At 40.8% G+C, this 17350-nt stretch overlaps 1 protein-coding gene across 4 annotated transcripts in view; it reads right to left on the bottom strand.

The window, feature by feature from the left end:
• The window catches only part of fhod1 (formin homology 2 domain containing 1), a 305371-nt gene that overhangs the window by 138634 nt on the left and 149387 nt on the right, over positions 1–17350 (bottom strand). For all 4 annotated transcript variants that reach the window (XM_073069862.1, XM_073069863.1, XM_073069864.1 and 1 more), the window contains exons 5-6: positions 14376–14481; positions 9385–9479 (exon numbers count right to left, since the gene is read on the bottom strand). In XM_073069862.1, the coding sequence (XP_072925963.1) occupies positions 9385–9479; positions 14376–14481 (201 nt within the window). The remainder of the gene's footprint in view (positions 1–9384; positions 9480–14375; positions 14482–17350) is intronic.

The following is a 17350-nucleotide window of genomic DNA, read 5'->3' as shown; positions in this document are numbered from 1 at the left end:
CCTCAATACAATAGCTATCACCAAAGAGGTAGTGCTGAGCAAACTTGTGGGCCTGAAGATAGACAAGTCCCCTGGTCCTGGCGGAATGTATCCCCGAATACTGAAAGAAATGGCAGAATGTTATACTACATGATTTGGTGATTATTTACCAAAATTCTCTGGACTCTGGGCGGATTGGAAGGTGGTGAATGCCATGCCACTGTTCAAAAGAGGATGTAGGCAAAAGGCAGGGAACAATAGGTCAATTAATTTAACATCTGTAGTTGGGGGAAATGCTTGAAGCTGTCAGTAAAGAAGAAATAGCGAGGCATCTGGCAAGAAGTGGATCCATCAGAAAGACACAGCATGGATTCAGCAAAGGCAGGTCGTGTTGGACCAACTTACTGGCGTTCTTTGAGGATGTAATGAGTGCACTGGATAGAGGGGAACAGATGGACGTTATTTACTTGGATTTCCAGAAGGCATTTGATAAGGTGCCACATGAAAGATTTATCCATAAGATAAGGATGCATAGAATTGGGGGTGATGTATTAGCATGGATAGAGGATTGGCTGACCAATAGAAAGCAGAGAGTTGGGATACATGGGTGTTACTCTGGTTGGCAATCAGTGGTGAGTGGTGTGCCACAGGGGTCAGCGCTGGACCTGCAACTGTTCACAATATACCTTAACGATCTGGTAGAGGGGGCCCAGTGTATTGTAACTAAGTTTACTGATGACACTAAATTGACATGAAAAGCAAATTGTGCAGAGGATATGGAGAGTCTGCAGAGAGATATAGATAGGTTATGTGAGTGGGCAAGGGCCTGGCAGATGGAGTACAATGCTTGTAAATGCAAGGTCATCCACTTTGGAAGGAAAAATGAAGGAGCAGATTATTATTTAAATGGTAAATAATTGCAGCATGCTGTTGTGCAAAGGAACTTGGAGTGCTTGTGCAAGGATCACAAAAGGTTGGTTTGCAGGTGAAGCAGGCTATCAAGAAGGCAAATGGAATGCTGGACTTCATTGCAAAAGAGGTTGAATTTAACAACAGGGAGGTTATGCTGCAATGGTATAGGGTACAAGTAAGGCCACACCTGGAGTATTGCGTGCAGTTCTGGTCTCCTTACTTGAGGAAGAACATACTGGCTTAGGAGGCAATACAGAGGAGGTAAACCAGGTTGATTCCAGAGATGAGGGGGTTAAACTATGTGGAGAGATTGAGCTGCCTGGGACTGTACTCACTGAAATTCAGAATTATGAGAGTAGATCTTATAGAAACAAATAAAGTTATGGAAGGGATATTTAAGATAGAGGCAAGAAAGTTGTTTCCACTGGTAGGTGAGAACTAGAAGACATAGCCTCAAGATTTGGGGGAATAGATTTAGGATGGAGATGAGGAGGAGCTGCTTTTCCCAGAATAGTGAATCTGTGGAATTTTCTGCCCAATGAAGCAGTGGAGACTACTGCATTAAATATAATTAAGACAAGGTTGGATGGATTTTTGCATAGTAGGAGAATTAAGGGTTATAGGGAAAAGGCAGGCAGGTGGAGAGGAGTCCATGGTCAGATCAGCTATGATCTTATTGAATGGTGGAGTAGGCTCAACGGGCCAGATGGCCGACTCCTGCTCCTATTTCTTATGTTCTACCAAATCAAATCCCTGCCTCTAAGAGAAGGTGCAGAAAGATGCAGAAGAAGAAAGACAGTCAGTCAGTAATAACTGTTCACCTGTGTTAGAACATAGCACATTACAGGCCCTATAACTTACTCTAGAAACTGCCTAGAATTTACCTACCACATAGCCCTCTATTTTTCTAAGCTCCATGTACCTATCAGACAGGCACTGCAAAAAGTGTTGTAACAGGCAGGGACTGCAAAAAGTGTTGTAACAGACAGGCACTGCAAAAAGTGTTGTAACAGACAGGCACTGCAAAAAGTGTTGTAACAGGCAGGGACTGCAAAAAGTGTTGTAACAGGCAGGGACTGCAAAAAGTGTTGTAACAGACAGGCACTGCAAAAAGTGTTGTAACAGGCAGGGACTGCAAAAAGTGTTGTAACAGGCAGGCAATGCAATAAGATTGCAGTAGCTGGATCCTATCTGCTCCATCCCTCCTGTCTCACCCTTGCAAGCCACAACTAAACAAAAGACCTCAATACTTCAACTAACTAACTTCAAAACTTCTGTAAGTCTCAGCACCTGCTCGCTCACCCAGAACCCACTCTGTCCTCAGAGGTTCCAACGTGTCAGAATAAACAGAGCACATTTTTGGTCATTAACTGAGTGGAAATTAAATTTTAACTTAAATCACTGGTACAGACAATCAGATTTAAAATCTGATGAACCGTGTGGCAACTTTATTTACATCATCAGATTATTTTAATCTAGCAATGCTTTTATTTTAAATGACTCTTTTTAAATGAATCCAATTTAATTAAGGATATATTTTTGGATACTAAAAAACTTTGAGGACATCCAGCAAAATTTCTGATCTGATTAAATGAGCAACACATTGCAGCATGCAAATTTCTGTGCTGATACCTGTTCAGCCACAGTATGCACTATAGACACTGGCAACAAAGTGAAAGGCAAACTCAGAACTCTAAATAACTGCACTGACACATGCCTGAAATCAGTATTCTTTGTTTATAACTCGGGGGGTGGGAAGGGGTCTACAACTCAATAATTGGGTGAGACGTGCCTTATAAACCATTTTTCAATATGGGTAGTGCTAGAATATTTTTTATTTGACTTCTGACGTGAAACAAAACATGAGTTAATTTTCAAAATCTTTAAATAAGCCTACGCTTTCTCATCACTCACTCATCTTGCTTGGCATTGACGGAAAAGAAAGAAAATCAAAATACAATTTTCTTAGTCATGTTAGACTTCAATGAATCCATAGCAAGTGCCCAAAGACACCAGCTTATAAAGATCTCTGCAAAACAATGCATGTTCACGTTATGATGAAATGGCTGTTTCCTGTTCAGCTGCACAAAGTAACACAACATTATAAATAGCTGCCAGGCCAAAGGTGCAGTTAATATTTATTTGTGTGAGAAAAATGGATTGTTGGAGTTTTGCTGAAATGAAAACATCTGGCTTTTGACTTGCTCTGTTTCTGGTTTGACCAGTACACCATACCAGTGGCCATTTTATTAGACACACCTATACACCTACTTGTTAATGTAAATGTCTAATGGGCCTATCATGTGGCATCAACTCAAGGCATAAAAGCATGCAGACATGTCAAGAGGTTCACTTGTTCAGACCAAACATCAGAATGGGAGAAGAAATGTAATCCAAGTGATTTTGACCGTGGAATGACTGTTGGTGCCAGAAGGGGTGGTTAGAGTATCTCAGAAACTGCCGATCTCCTGGGATTTTCACACACAACAGTCACGCACAAGAGGTTACACAGAGTGGTGTGAAAAAGAAAAACAAAATATCCAATGAGCAGCAGTTCTGTGGGTGAAAATGCCTTATTAATGAGAGAGGTCAGAGAACAGCCAGACTGGTTCAAACTGACAGGAAGGCGACAGCAACTGAAATAACCACACGTTACAACAGTGGTGTGCAGAAGACCATCTCTGAATGCACAAGACATCAAATTTGAAGTGGATGGGCTACAGCTGCAGAACATCATGCACATAGACTCAGTGGCCACTTTACTAGGTACAGGAAATAGCTAAAAAAGTGACTAATGAATGGATGCTAGAATTGCCAAGAGAAATGGAAGTTACAATGGCTTCCAATGTCCAAAGAATGTTCTAATGACATGTCCTTGACCAGGAAAAAATACAAATTACCTACTTAGAATGACATCTTTTTTTTTAAAAAAAAAGCTCAATTATTTGTCCCCCATTTGCCACCTCCCCCCCAAATGCAGGATAATAATTTCATTACAGTCAATTCTGGTTAATTGTGCTATCAGTTAATCAGGGCAGACTCTTATTTTAGATATAAGAAACAAAAAAAAACTACTTGGAGAAAATAGCTGGGATTCCCTTCGTTTATTTGGGATACTATGCCACTTAATTGGGACAAGAGACGGTTGCTAAATAGTTTCTAATTAGTGTCAGACACCTGCACTTTCATGGCTGTTACACACAACACAGTGCTCAGAGTGAACATCTTTTTTAAACTAGCATCAGCTGCGTGTGTATGTGTTCAAAAACAGTGATTTTTGTCACCGATAGTTGTCGAGAAATAAGCAGCAAGGCAATTCAGAACAGCTTTGCTCATTGTGGTTTCAAGTATTCAGGCTTGAAGATGCCAGAAACAGCCAGGAGTGAAAATAAAACAATTTCATGACTTCAGCAAGTTAGAAACTATGAAGAATATGAAGGTATCTACAATTATCTTGAATGTTACAATGAAAATGGAAATTGGTGTAGTATTACTGAAATTGTATTTCAGTAATATTTGAGTAATGTTATTTTATTCAGCATTCTTTGTTGTATAGTACATAATTCATTACATGTTATATGTAAATGTCACATGTTATTACATGTCACATATGGGCATCTCACTAAAATAAAACTAAGTAGAAGCATTCATACCAGCTCCTGTGTTTTCCTTCCAATTAGTTTCTAGAGTTACCAAACATCACAGTGGTGATGAGGATGTTTTAAACTGAACCCGAGGCAACTACCTACCTGCTGAAGCACAGCAAGTTTTTCTTCAGAAAGGGGAGACGTTAGAGTTTTTTTAAAAAAGTGCAGCAGAAGGGGAGAGAGACAGTTAACTGTTAAAGAAGGGCAAAAACGAACAAAATTTACGGGTTCATAAACAATGAGTACCAGGTGATAATAATAAATAATAATGTGGAGCAGAAATAGTTGGCTGCATTGGAAAGATAGATGCATTCGATTGCACGACAGGTAACTGGATAATGTATACTGGATGAACTGAGCAGTATTTAGAAGCAACTGAAGCAGCCAATGAAAAGCGAGTGCTAGTGTTACTGAGTGCAAAAGGTGGAAAGGTATACAGTTTGCTTCAACGTTTAACTGTTCCAACCAAACCAGCAGAAATTAGCTTGAATGCAATGCAGTAATATTTAGAACCAAAACCACTGTTGATAGCAGAACATTTTAAGTTTCATAAGTAGAATCAAAATGAAGGGGAGTGTATTTCAGTTTATGTAGCTCAACTGAAGAAATTTCTGAGCATTGTCAGTTCAGAGTTGGGCTTAACGTTGCACTAAGAGATTGTTTAGTTTGTGGAATCTTCGAAGAAAACATTCAAAAATGGCTCCTAATGATGCAAAACTTACATTTAAAAGAGCAGTTGAAATTGCTGTATCAATGGAAACAGCAGGCAGAGACACAATAGAGTTGCAGTCAAGAATGAAAGTGAGCGTAAACAAAATTACAAAGTCTAAACAGAAACCAGCCTGGCCAAACAAATTGTGCTATTGTTGTGACAAGTGTTCACATACACCAGTCCAATGCAGATTTAAGGGTAGAATTTGCAGAAAATGTAACAATGCAGGACACATGCAAAGAGTACATTGGGCAGACAAAAAGTAAATGGTCTGCACAGGGTAGAGAAAAAAAAAAGTCAAGTTGCAGTTTCAGAAAGAGCACTATCATGCATTCTGTAGGTGAAAATGTTGATAATGATGAGAGTGACACAGAACTGAATAGCCTTAAGATTTAGTGAAAACTAACAAGAGACAAGCAATATGGCTTACACCTGAAGTAAACGGCAAATGAATTAAAGTGGAATTAGACATTGGTTCAGTGTTTCAGTCATCCACTAAAAAAACTCCTATGGGAATGACATTTGGAACAGTGAAATACAAGAATCAACAAGCCACTTTGAGCTTGTTATGTGGTAAAATCAGGAGGACTAGCATTATGGGGCCAGAATTGGCTGAGACAACTACAACTCGATGGAAGAGCCATCCACAATTTGCATGCCATATCCTCTACAACAGAGCCAACTGAAAGTGAATTAAGAGAAGGACTGGAGGATGCCACAGCAGTGTTCAAGAATGCATTGGAAACTCAAGCATATCGAAGGGAAAATACCTCACCCAAGTTTTGCAAAGCCCACCTTGTTCCTTATAATCATCCACAATAAAGTAGCCAGTGAGCTACTTTTCCAAGGTTGAGTGGAGCCCAACAGGCAATGCCAGTTGTCTCATTAGCCAAGTACAATGGTGAATTTAAGGTCATCAACAGGACAGTACTAGAAGTAGATCAATACTCTCTGCCTAGGATAAAGGATGTCTTTTCAAACCTTTCTGGAGGGAAACACTTTAGCAAAGTGGATTTAGCTGAGGCCTACCTACAGATCAAAATTTTTCTCACCGTCAACACTCACAAAGGGCTTTATCACTATAATAGGTTTATTTTTGGAGCGGCATCTGCAACTGCACACTGGTAGAAATCTATGGACCAGGTGCTGCTAGGCTGTCCAAGCACTCAGTGTTACCTGGATGACATAATTTGTTACCAGTAAGAATGTCAAGGAACATCTCCTAAATCTCAGGACAGTGTTAAAATTATTAGAAGACTATGGACTCAGAGCACAATAAGACAAGTGTGAATCCTTTAAACCAAGCATCACTTACTGTGGTCACACTATAGATGCACAAGGATTACTTAAGTATACTGAGAAAATTCAAGCAGTGGTGGATGCCCCAAGAACAAAGGATGTGTCAACAGTTGTGGTCCTTTTTAGGATTTGTCAGCTACTGTAACAGGTTCCTGCCAAACCTGGCTACTGTGGTCCACCCCTTGAACTCGATCACTACAGATCAGGAGGAAATGCCAATGGACAAAGCAGTGAGGTGGCTTTCCAAAAGATAAAGGAAATAGTGGTGTCAGACACTGCGCCTCACTAAAGTAAAACTACAGAGATCCATTCATCCCAGTGCTTTGTTTTTCTTTCGATTAGTTTCCACAGTCACAAAGCATAACAATTTACAGGGTGTTTTATCAAAAGCATTGTATGAAGGCAGCACTAGTTGTCTGCACTGATTTTATTCATTTACAGCCAATCAAAAGAACTATTAGGAATACAATCGGCCCTCCTTATCTGTGAGGGATTGGTTCCTGGACCCCTTGCGGATACTAAAAAACACAGATGCTCAAGTCCCTTATTCAACCTGTCTCAATGCGGTGGACCTTTGGACCCAGCGGAACCCCAGACCTTATTTAACCTGTTTCAGTGCAGTGGACATTAGGACCCGGCGGTAGAGCTCTGAATCCGCAGTGTTTCTGTTCATGAAAATAATCACGATTGAAAATATAGTGGAAATAATAAAGCGATCTGAAAGAGGTGAAACGCCATCGGTCACTGGCAAAGCGTTAGGCTACGTCAGTCAACGACCGGAACAATTTTAAAGGATAAAGTGAGAAAGGCCCTACCCTGATGAAAGCTACAATTATTACTAAGCAATGCAATGCAGTGGTTTAATTATTGGGTTTTGGGTTTTTGATCCTCAACATCAACCTGGCTCAGATGGAGAGCGCACTCAGAAGCGGTTTGTCACTGGATCGAATGCAGGAACTTCCATTCCTGAGCCCGGCACTGAAACAATAGACAATAGACAATATGTGCAGGAGTAGGCCATTCGGCCCTTCGAGCCAGTACCGCCATTCAATGTGATCATGGCTGATCGTCCACAATCAGTACCCCGTTCCTGCCTTCTCCCCATATCCCTTGACTCCACTATCTTTAAGAGCTCTATCTAACTCTTTCTTGAAAGCATCCAGAGAATTGACCTCCACTGCCTTCTGAGGCAGAGCATTCCATAGATACAATAGTTCTTAAGTGTTTTATATGCATAGGAAGGTAAAATATATACTATATACTAAGACAAACGTTTGACTAACTGGCGCTAAATAATACTGGATGTACCTGTTCTGACTTACTTAGTAAGAGAACTTCCGATTTTTTTCGATCCCAATCCACGATAACCCACGCACATCCTCCTGTATACTTTAAATCATCTCTAAATTACTTATAATACCTAATACAATGTAAATGCTATGTAAAATAGTTGTTATACTGAATTGTTTAGGGAATAATTTTTAAAAAGTCTGTACATGCTCGAACAACAAGTGCTGGAAGAGCACTTCCGGGTTTTCTTGATTCACAGTTGGTTGAATTCGCACATGCGGAACTCATGGATAAGGAGGGCCGACTGTACAGTTTTACAGTACTGGTATTGGTAGTGTTCTAGTTCTTTCCGTATTTTATTTAAATACGTAATTGGCTAATCAGTTAAAATTTGTTTGTCTTTTCAAAGGTTTAAAGGTCCAAGTTAATGTCAGAGAAATGTATACAATATACATCCTGAGATGCTTTTTCTTTGCAAACATCCACAAAAACAGAGAAGTGCCCCAAAGAGTGAATGACAGTTGAATGTAAGAACCCCAAAGTACCCCCCAGCTCCCCTCCTTCCCGCTCGTAAGCGCCAGCGAACAACAATCTCCCCTCCCCCCCACCGGCAAAAAAAGCATTGGCACCCACCACCGAGCACTGAAGTGTGAGCAAAGCAACAGCAAAGGCACAGACTTGCAGTTACCCCAAAGACTTTTTTAATTCCTTTTTAACGATTTCCATGAAACTTTGGCTAATTGCGGCAGCCACTTAATTGGGCAAAAATGTACGGGCCACAGTGTGTCCTAAATAACCAGAATCCACTGTATACCTATAATACTAACATCCACTGAGTTATCAGAAAATTGCAAGAGTTTATTTTCAGAAGTGACTGAAAGCACCAAATCGTGGATTTTTAATAGCTTGTTCATGTCTAACAAAATGTTTTAATATCTTTCATAGAGGTCAGGGGAATATTTATGAATGTTGTTCATGTAGTCTTTGAGCTCCACCAGCATTTTTTGTGTTCGTTAGTCTTACAGACATTTTGAAGCTCAAAAAGGCAAGAACAGAGGCCTTAATCATTCATTAATTTCAACACCACTGAGCAAAAGGGAAAACACATTTGTCCAATGTTGAATGCACAGACCAAGAACACACATTTAAACCGAGGAACATCACATAATTAGTCTGAGTAAATCCCGGCGATAGTCACAGGCTAATACTCATAGACAAAGAGCACTGAGGAACTCACAGACAAGCACCAACAACATTTGAACAGTTCACAAGACGTGCTTATTCATGTGAGGCTGGCTAGCCACATGGCAATTTCACACTATACTCATCTTACACCGAGCCGCACACATTTCCCAGCAGGTTTCATTGAGAAGTGATGAGATTTGGAAACCTGGGCTAATTCTTGTACTATATCCTTTAGGACCAAGTCCAACCTGGTGTAAACCAACCCAGCTCAGACTTAAAAACCAGGCACTCTGTTTTAATTCATGTGAAAGTTAACATCCTTGCCGTGAGCCCCTATTCATTTGCCAAACAATGACTCACCATGCTCCCTGTCAGAGTGTACAGCCATTGGACAGTTTCATTATGGCTAATAACTCCATTCATTCCATCCACAAACAGCATTATCTGGCTCAGAGCTGCAAATACAATAAAAAATACAGTTACATAGGTCATTCTATGATAAAGGAAAGGAGTATATGACTTATAGGTCCTGATCTAATGGTTTTTGTAAAAGCATGACCAGTTTTGGAGCTGGTAATAAACAACACACAAAAACATAGTTGGCAGACATCTGAAACCAAACAGGAATAGCTTGAGCAAACACAAGGAAATCTGCAGATGCTGGAAATTCAAACAACACACACAAAATGCTGGTGGAACACAGCAGGCCAGGCAGCATCTATAGGGAGAAGCGCTGTCGACGTTTTGGGCTGAGACCCTTCGTCAGAATAGCTTAAAATGCTCCAGAGGTGAGTGAACATTTGTTTTGTTTCAATCAGAAGAACATTGTGGATGCCACGGGTTAAAACCATGACTGCAGATTCTGCTGGGAAATTATCCTCGACCACGGAACCACAGAGATAGCTCTGGAGGATTTTAATTAGAACAAAGCAGAGTTCGATTGAGAAAGCTCACATTTTTGCAGTGTGCTCAACGAGAATGGTTGACCTCTGCTTATCAGAAGAATGCAGAGGAGCAGAGCAACACACTGAAGTAATCCAAACATATTGGGTGAGTTTAACTCTGGAAGAAAAAGTTGTTGGTGTTGCGTGAGTTGTCAAACTTCCCGACAGGGACTGTGACTTTGAGAAAATTTCACAAAATTCTCTGCTCCAAGCTGAGTCAAGTTGAATTGCCCAACGCCACATGTGTTGTTTTTGGATGGCTCTTTAACTAGAACACAAGATAAAGGCCTTTCAACTCACTAAGCCTTCTCCGGCATTCAGTACGCTACACCTACCTCATGAATTTGTCCATTTTCACTTATGTCTGTTAATTACTTCGTTAGAGCCCAAAAATACATCGTTCAGTCTCAGAGAAGGACTGAGTGCCATAACTTTCTGGGACAGGGAGCTGCCTATCAGGGTGTTCCAAATAAACAATATCCACTCCTCATCTCTGAATAGCTAGCTGCCTACTCCTAACCATTGCTCTAGATTCTCCACACAGAAGAAACGACCTCTTGTCATTAATATAGAGATGGTCCTACTCATCTTTACTGAAGGTTTCCTGAGATGCTAGTGGGGGTGGGGGTATGAAATTCCAGCCTTCTTGAAAGACAGGGAAGTTGTTTTATATTTAATGCAAAAAAATGACCATGGAAGATGTGGACACACAAATAAAAATATTATTAAAAAAGTTATTCAAAGGAATATTAAAGAAAAGTCAAAAAAGTAGAAATTGAAATTGGAAGTATTTCATTGAGTTAGGCAAACGCACATTAGATAAAGAGAAAAGATCTGCAGAAAAGGCTGGAGCTTGATAGATCAGTCGGGCGATTGGATCGAGTCCTCAGGTTTGAGCTCTACCCGAGCTCGTGCTGGCTATTTAAGCACAATTTCCCTAAAGTCAGCTAAGTAGGGCAGAGACTGAAAACAGAGCACATGCTAGTACAAGTCAAGTTTAAAGCACGTGGACTGGGCACCAGGATCAACCACAGAAGGAAATGTAATCTTAGTCTGTCGCAAATAGCAAATTTGTCAGCTTTAAGCATCTTCAATTTAAGCTTCTTTAAAAGGTGCCAGAATTTGGTTTTTTTTCTAGTTTACTAAAGAAATGAAAGTATACTCACAATTAATTATTAAATGATGCCAGGTATTTTAATGTAAACATTACTTTCAATTAGTGGTGGACCAGACACTGATTTATTTAGAGATACAGCACAGCAACAGGCCATTCTGGCCCATATCACCCAAATACACTCCTTTGACTAATTAACCTATATGTAGTTGGACTGTGGGAGGAAACCAGTGCACCTGGGGGAAACCCACTCAGGAAGAACATACGAACTCCTGACAGGCAGCGGCAGAATTGAACCCAGATGGCTGGCACTGTTATAGCATTACAGTAACCACTAGACTACTGCCTCACCCCCGCAAGTAATGATAAAGATATTTTTAATGATGGACATAGTAAACCGGGTTACCTCTATAAAGGCAACCAGTGGGTACATAATTTTAAAAAGTGCTTTAAAGTCGTGCTTAGTACCTCATTTTACTGGGCTAGCTCACATTCATTAATGTGAAGGTGAAACTGTGCAGATTGGAGGAATCAGTACAACTTTAGTACCTGCAGCAGTGATTATATCCGAAGAGGAGCCCCCACGCCTGAACTGGGATTACAATAAAAGCCAGGACAATATTGGAACACCAAATTACAGGAGGCTGTGAAAGCTTGGGGTAGAGAAGAATAACCAGAGGTGGCAGCATAGGGGTTGGAAGTCAGTACATCAGTGAACAAGACAGAGACGGTTATTAAAGAACAAGCTGTGGGAATAATGTTAGAATAGATGTGGGGCAGCAAGTAAAGCTGGAATCTCAACAGCACCAGGATCCCGAGCTCAGTCCTGACCTCCACTAATACCCATGTAAACGCAAATCTCTTCTGGGTGCTCTGATGCCCTCCCACATGCTGAAAGGTGCAGGTTAGTTCCTTAATTGGCTATTTTGAAGTACCCCCACTGTGTTGGTGAGTGGTAGAATTTAAGGGGAGTTAACATGAATGTGGGGAAATAAAATGGGTTTGTGTAAATGTGTGTTTCCTGGCTGGTGTGGATTCAGTGGACAAAACAGCCCATTTCCACGCAGCACCACTTTATGAATGAAATACCTTCCAGAGAGAGACAGCAATGGAGTATTTCGACAGCAGAGGGAGCTACAGAACCATCAAACAAGATAAATTCAAGGAGCCCAAATCATAAATACAACAGATTAAGTAGAAGCTGGAAATCCAGAACAACACAAAAACACTGGAAGAACTACGGATGGTAATAAACAGTGACATTTGGTACCAAGACCCTTCAGCCGAAATATTGATTATTTATTTCCCTCCATAGATGCTGCCTGACCTATTGAGATCTTCCAGCATTTTCTGTGATGCTCTAAACTCAAACAGCAATTTTTGGTGTTTTCCCTTCCACCCTGTTTTGGTGACCACCTTCTCCACTTCCCCCATGACCCACCCATCACCTCCCAACATTTCACATCATCCCACTCACCCGGTCTCACCTATCACCCGCCAGTTTGTGCCTTTCCCCATTTTCATATTCTGGCTTCTGCCTAATTCCTTTCCAGTCCTGATAAAGGGTCTCAGCCCAAAACATCATTTCCCTCCATTGGTGCTGCCTGGCCTACTCAGTTTCCCCAGCATTTTGTGTGCATTGCTCAGTATTTCCAGCATCTGCAGAATTTCCTGTGTCTCAAATTCAAAGATCAATGCTACCAAAAATAATACATGGATTCCTGCACTGCACGTATAGGAAGAAAATTTGACACAAAGTAGGAGCAGCTTTGATTTTAATCTTCAAAAGTTTGTGATAAAGACAGTCATGCCACAAGGACTGCACAGTGGCATTTCTTCAACAAGACAGACACAGAGAAACCAGAAAGGAAAGGCAAAGATATCGCATGCCTGGCAGGAAGTCCCAAAAATAAACAAATTATTTTTGCAAAGGCTTTCTTCAGACTTCAGTCTGATAGGGAGAGCATCAAATTAACAAAAGTCGGTGGATAGGTCTTCAGGAGGATGTCAGACAACTGATTGACAAAAAGAGCAAAGAAGTGCACAAAGAATTGTGTGTGTGTGTGTGTGTGTGTGTGTGTGTGTGTGTGTGTGTGTGTGTGTGTGTGTGTGTATGTGTGTGTGTGTGTGTGTGTGTGTGTGTGTGTGTGTGTGTGTGTGTGTGTGTGTGGATTTAAAAATTCACAATGCCTGCGTAAAAAATGCAGCTCCTCGGAGAAGCGATGTTGATGGAGGGATATATACTGTATCTTTGTGGATCACAAAGATAACTTCTCAGCTCTTTCTCAAGATTGTCACATGAGGTCTTCATTGTCTACTTGAGAAAGCAATTTCCACATTTATAGACAGAATTCACAGCATCCTCTCTGAACGGTATTGGATTGTCAGCCGAGATTCTTTAAACTCGGGTCTACAAAGTAAAACAAACCAACAACCTTCTGATGCAGGAATGCTACCAACAGAGCTAAAGGTTCTGGATACCAAATACCACAGCGGGCTCTAAATTTTTTTTACCATATTGGAACATAATAGGTTGCCAATGCCAGATCAAAGGACCATCCATCCACTTCGCCACTGGTTTCTCTAACATCAGGCGGGTAGGTGAAACTGTTTATTTTAATAAATCACTTCTGTAGGTGTGTTATTTAATAGTATTAACAAGGTGCTGGGAACCTGCAATTCCAAATCAAAGGTATGAGAATTGCTTACACTGTGAAACTTCCAATAATCCCAAATGTAACTGAAACAAAAATAGTGTGTTCAGAATTTTAAAAAACATGAATTGGTTGGATAATCACCATCAAAGATATCAGGGCCAGGGTTGCAGGTGACTGTGTATATGATTCAGTTCACAGTTTGAATGAAAATGATTCAGGAATCTCATCAGTTTCAAATGGTCAATATTTGGGAGAACTAAAAATTAATCTGATCTGTATTTGTGCTCAATTTTAAATAATGATTTTTATAAAGGAAAAAAAGTGTTAGAGCAAAATTATCCCGCAGAAGAAAAGTAATGGAACAGAAGTTAAAAATGGAAAAAAAAATTGCTGGTGCTGGAAATCTGAAATAGAAACAGAAAATGCAAGAAAACCACTCAGCAGGTCATGCAGCATCAGTGAAGGGAGAAACAGGGCTTACACTTCAGCTCAGATGAAGGCACATCAATCTGAAACATTAATTCTGTTCCTCTTTCCACAGATACTGTCTGGGCAGCTGAGTGCTCCTAGCATTTTCGGTTGTTATTGTGGATGTTGGAACACATCTAGAAAGGTAGACAAGGGTACAGCACGAACCTCTTAAGATGTAGTTCTGGTAGTTCTGGTCTGCTTCCGCTCCCACTTTGATGAGGCATGTCAGTCCTTCAGCATTAACAAACTCAGGCACCAGATCTTTGTCATCCTATAGGTGAAATTGATATCGCAAAATGAAATTACAACTGACATTGGGATGCTTGTCTTTATTAGTCGAGGCATCGAATTCAAAAGTCAGGAAGTTACGCTGCAGCTTTATAAAACTCTAGTTAGGCCGCATTTGGAGCATTGCATACATTTCTGATTGTGCCATTATAGGAAGAATGTAAAGGCTTTGGAGAGGAGTGCAGAAAAGGTTTGCCAGGATGCCGCCTGGATCAGAGAGCATGGGCTATAATAAGAGCTTGGACAAACTTAGGTTGGTTTTTTGTCTCCCCAGAGCAGTGGAGGCTGCAGGGAGATTTGATCAAGGATTATAAGATTATGAGAGGCATAGATAGAGTAGACAATATCTTTTAGCAAGTGTTGAAACGTCTAATACCAGAGGTCATGCATCAAGGTGAAATGAGGTCATTTCAAAGGAGTTGTGAGGGTCAAGAATTCTTTTCTCCCCCACAGAGAATGGTGGGTGCTCAGAATGTGCCACCTGGGGTGGTGGTAGAGGCCGAAACGTTAGAGACTTTTAAGAGAAGTTTAGATAGGCACATGAATGTGTGGGAAATGGAAGGATATGGACATGGTGTAGACAGAGAGTAGTTAGTTTAGGTGGCCACTTGATTACTAATTTAATTGATTCAGCACAGCATTGTGGGCTGAAGGGCCTGTTCCTGTGCTGTAATATTCTATGTTTTATGTACGTCAGCAAACAGTGCAGTGCTGTGTACTTTGTATTGGTCACAAAAATAAAAACTTCTTCATGAATATCATTTATAAATCCACACTGTTGTGAATTTAATATTTGAGTAATATTGTAAATCTATTGTTTGATTAAGCATCCTCTTTTTTTTACATAATGCATTGCGGGATTACATCATTATGCCATCACATCGTACATGCACACTTTGCTTGGCAGAAAACACAACACACACTACAAAGAATGCAGATTGACATATAAAGAGGATATGAGGCAGCACCTTTAACTGTGGTCAAATGCAGAAAAATTTGGACACACTTAGCAAACAGATGGCATATAAGACAGCTTCTCTGTAACTGCTACACATTGTTCTACATTGCTATTGTTTACCTTTTTCCACCTCAGTGCACTGTGTAATGAGTTCATCTGTATGAGTAGTGTGATAATTCAGATAGTTCCCTCGTACAAGATGTTCTCTTGACATCACGATCAACGCTCCCTCTAATTCTTTCGCAGCCATGTGGACCAATCACTGCTCTGAAGTGCAGAGAGAAGGCTCTTGGGAAACGGAAAGGTCTGGGGGTAGATAAGTCACCTGGACCAGATGGTGTACACCCCAGAGTTCTGAAAGAGGTGGCTGAAGAGATCATGGGGGCATTAGTAATGATGATTCAAGAATCACTGGATTCTGAATGGTTCCAGAAGACTGGAAAATTGCAATGTCATTCCACTCTTCAAGAAAGGAGAGAGGCAGAAGAAAGGAAACTGTAGGCCGGTTAGCCTGACCTCAGTGTTTGGGAAGATATTAAAGTTGATTATTAAGGATGAGATCTCAGGGTACTTGGATACACATGATAAAATAGGCCATAGTCAGCATGGCTTCCTCAAGGCAAAATCTTGCCTGACAAATCTGTTGGAGTTCTTTGAAGAAATAACAAGCACAGTAGATAAAGGAAAATCGATGGATGTTGACAAGGTGCCACACACAACGCTGCTTAATAAGCTACATGCCCATGGTATTGCAGGATAAATCCTAGCATGGATAAAGCAGTGGCTGATTGGCAGGAGGCAAAGAGTGAGAATAAAGGGAACCTTTTCCGGTTGACTGTTCGTGACTAGTGGTGTTCCACAGGAGTCTGTGTTGGGGCTAATTCTTTTCATATTACATGTCAATAATTTGGGTGATAGAATTCATGGCTTTGTGGCCAGGTTTGCAGATGATATGGAGACAGGTGGAGGGGCAGATAATTTTGAGGAAGTAGAGAGGCTACAGAAGGACACAAAGATTAGGAGAATGGGCAAAGAAGTGGCAGATGGAATACAGAGTTGGGAAGTGTATGGTCATGCACTTTGGTAGAAGAAATGAAAGGGTAGACTATTTTCTAAATGAAGAGAAAATACAAAAAAAATTGAGGCACAAGGGGACTTAGGAGTCTGTGTGCAGGATTCCCTAAAGGTTTATTTGCAGATTGAGTATATGGTGAGGAAGGCAAATGTGATATTAGCATTCATTTCAAGAGGACAGGAATATAAAAGCAAGGATGTAATACTGTGACCTTACAAAGCATTGGTGAGGCCTCACTTGGAGTACTGTGAGCAGTGTTGGGCCCCTTATCTTAGAAAGGATGTGTTAAAACTCGAGAGGGTTCAAAGTAGGTTCACAAAAATGATTCCAGGATTGAACGGTTTCTCCTATGAAGAGCGTTTGATTGCTCTGGGCCTATATTCACTAGGATTCAGAAGAATGAGGGGTGACCTTATTGAAACCTATTGAATGTTGAAAGGCCTTGATAGAGTGTATGTGGAGAAGATGTTTCCAATGGTGGGAGTGTCTAAGGCCAGAGGAAACAGCCTCAGAATAGAGGGGTGTCCTTTTATAACGGAGATGAGGAGGAATGTCTTTAGCCAGAGTAGTGAATCTGTGGAATTCTTTGCCACAGGCAGTTGTGAATGCCAAGTCTTTCGTCTATTTAAGGCAGAGGCTGATAGATTCTTGAAGGTCAGGGCATGAACGGATACTGGGAGAAGGCAGAAGATTAGGGCTGAGAGGAAAATTGGATCAGCCATGATGAAATGGCAGAGCAGACTAGATGGCCAAATGGCTTAATTCTGCTCCTGTATCTCATTTTCTCTTATGGGCTAAGTACACATCCCTGCGGCATGC

Source organism: Hemitrygon akajei, chromosome 17, assembly GCF_048418815.1.
Source record: "Hemitrygon akajei chromosome 17, sHemAka1.3, whole genome shotgun sequence".
NCBI classification, from domain to species: Eukaryota; Metazoa; Chordata; class Chondrichthyes; order Myliobatiformes; family Dasyatidae; genus Hemitrygon; species Hemitrygon akajei.
The sequence above is the reverse complement of the archived record's forward strand: the minus strand, read 5'-3'. Positions and strand labels throughout refer to the sequence as shown.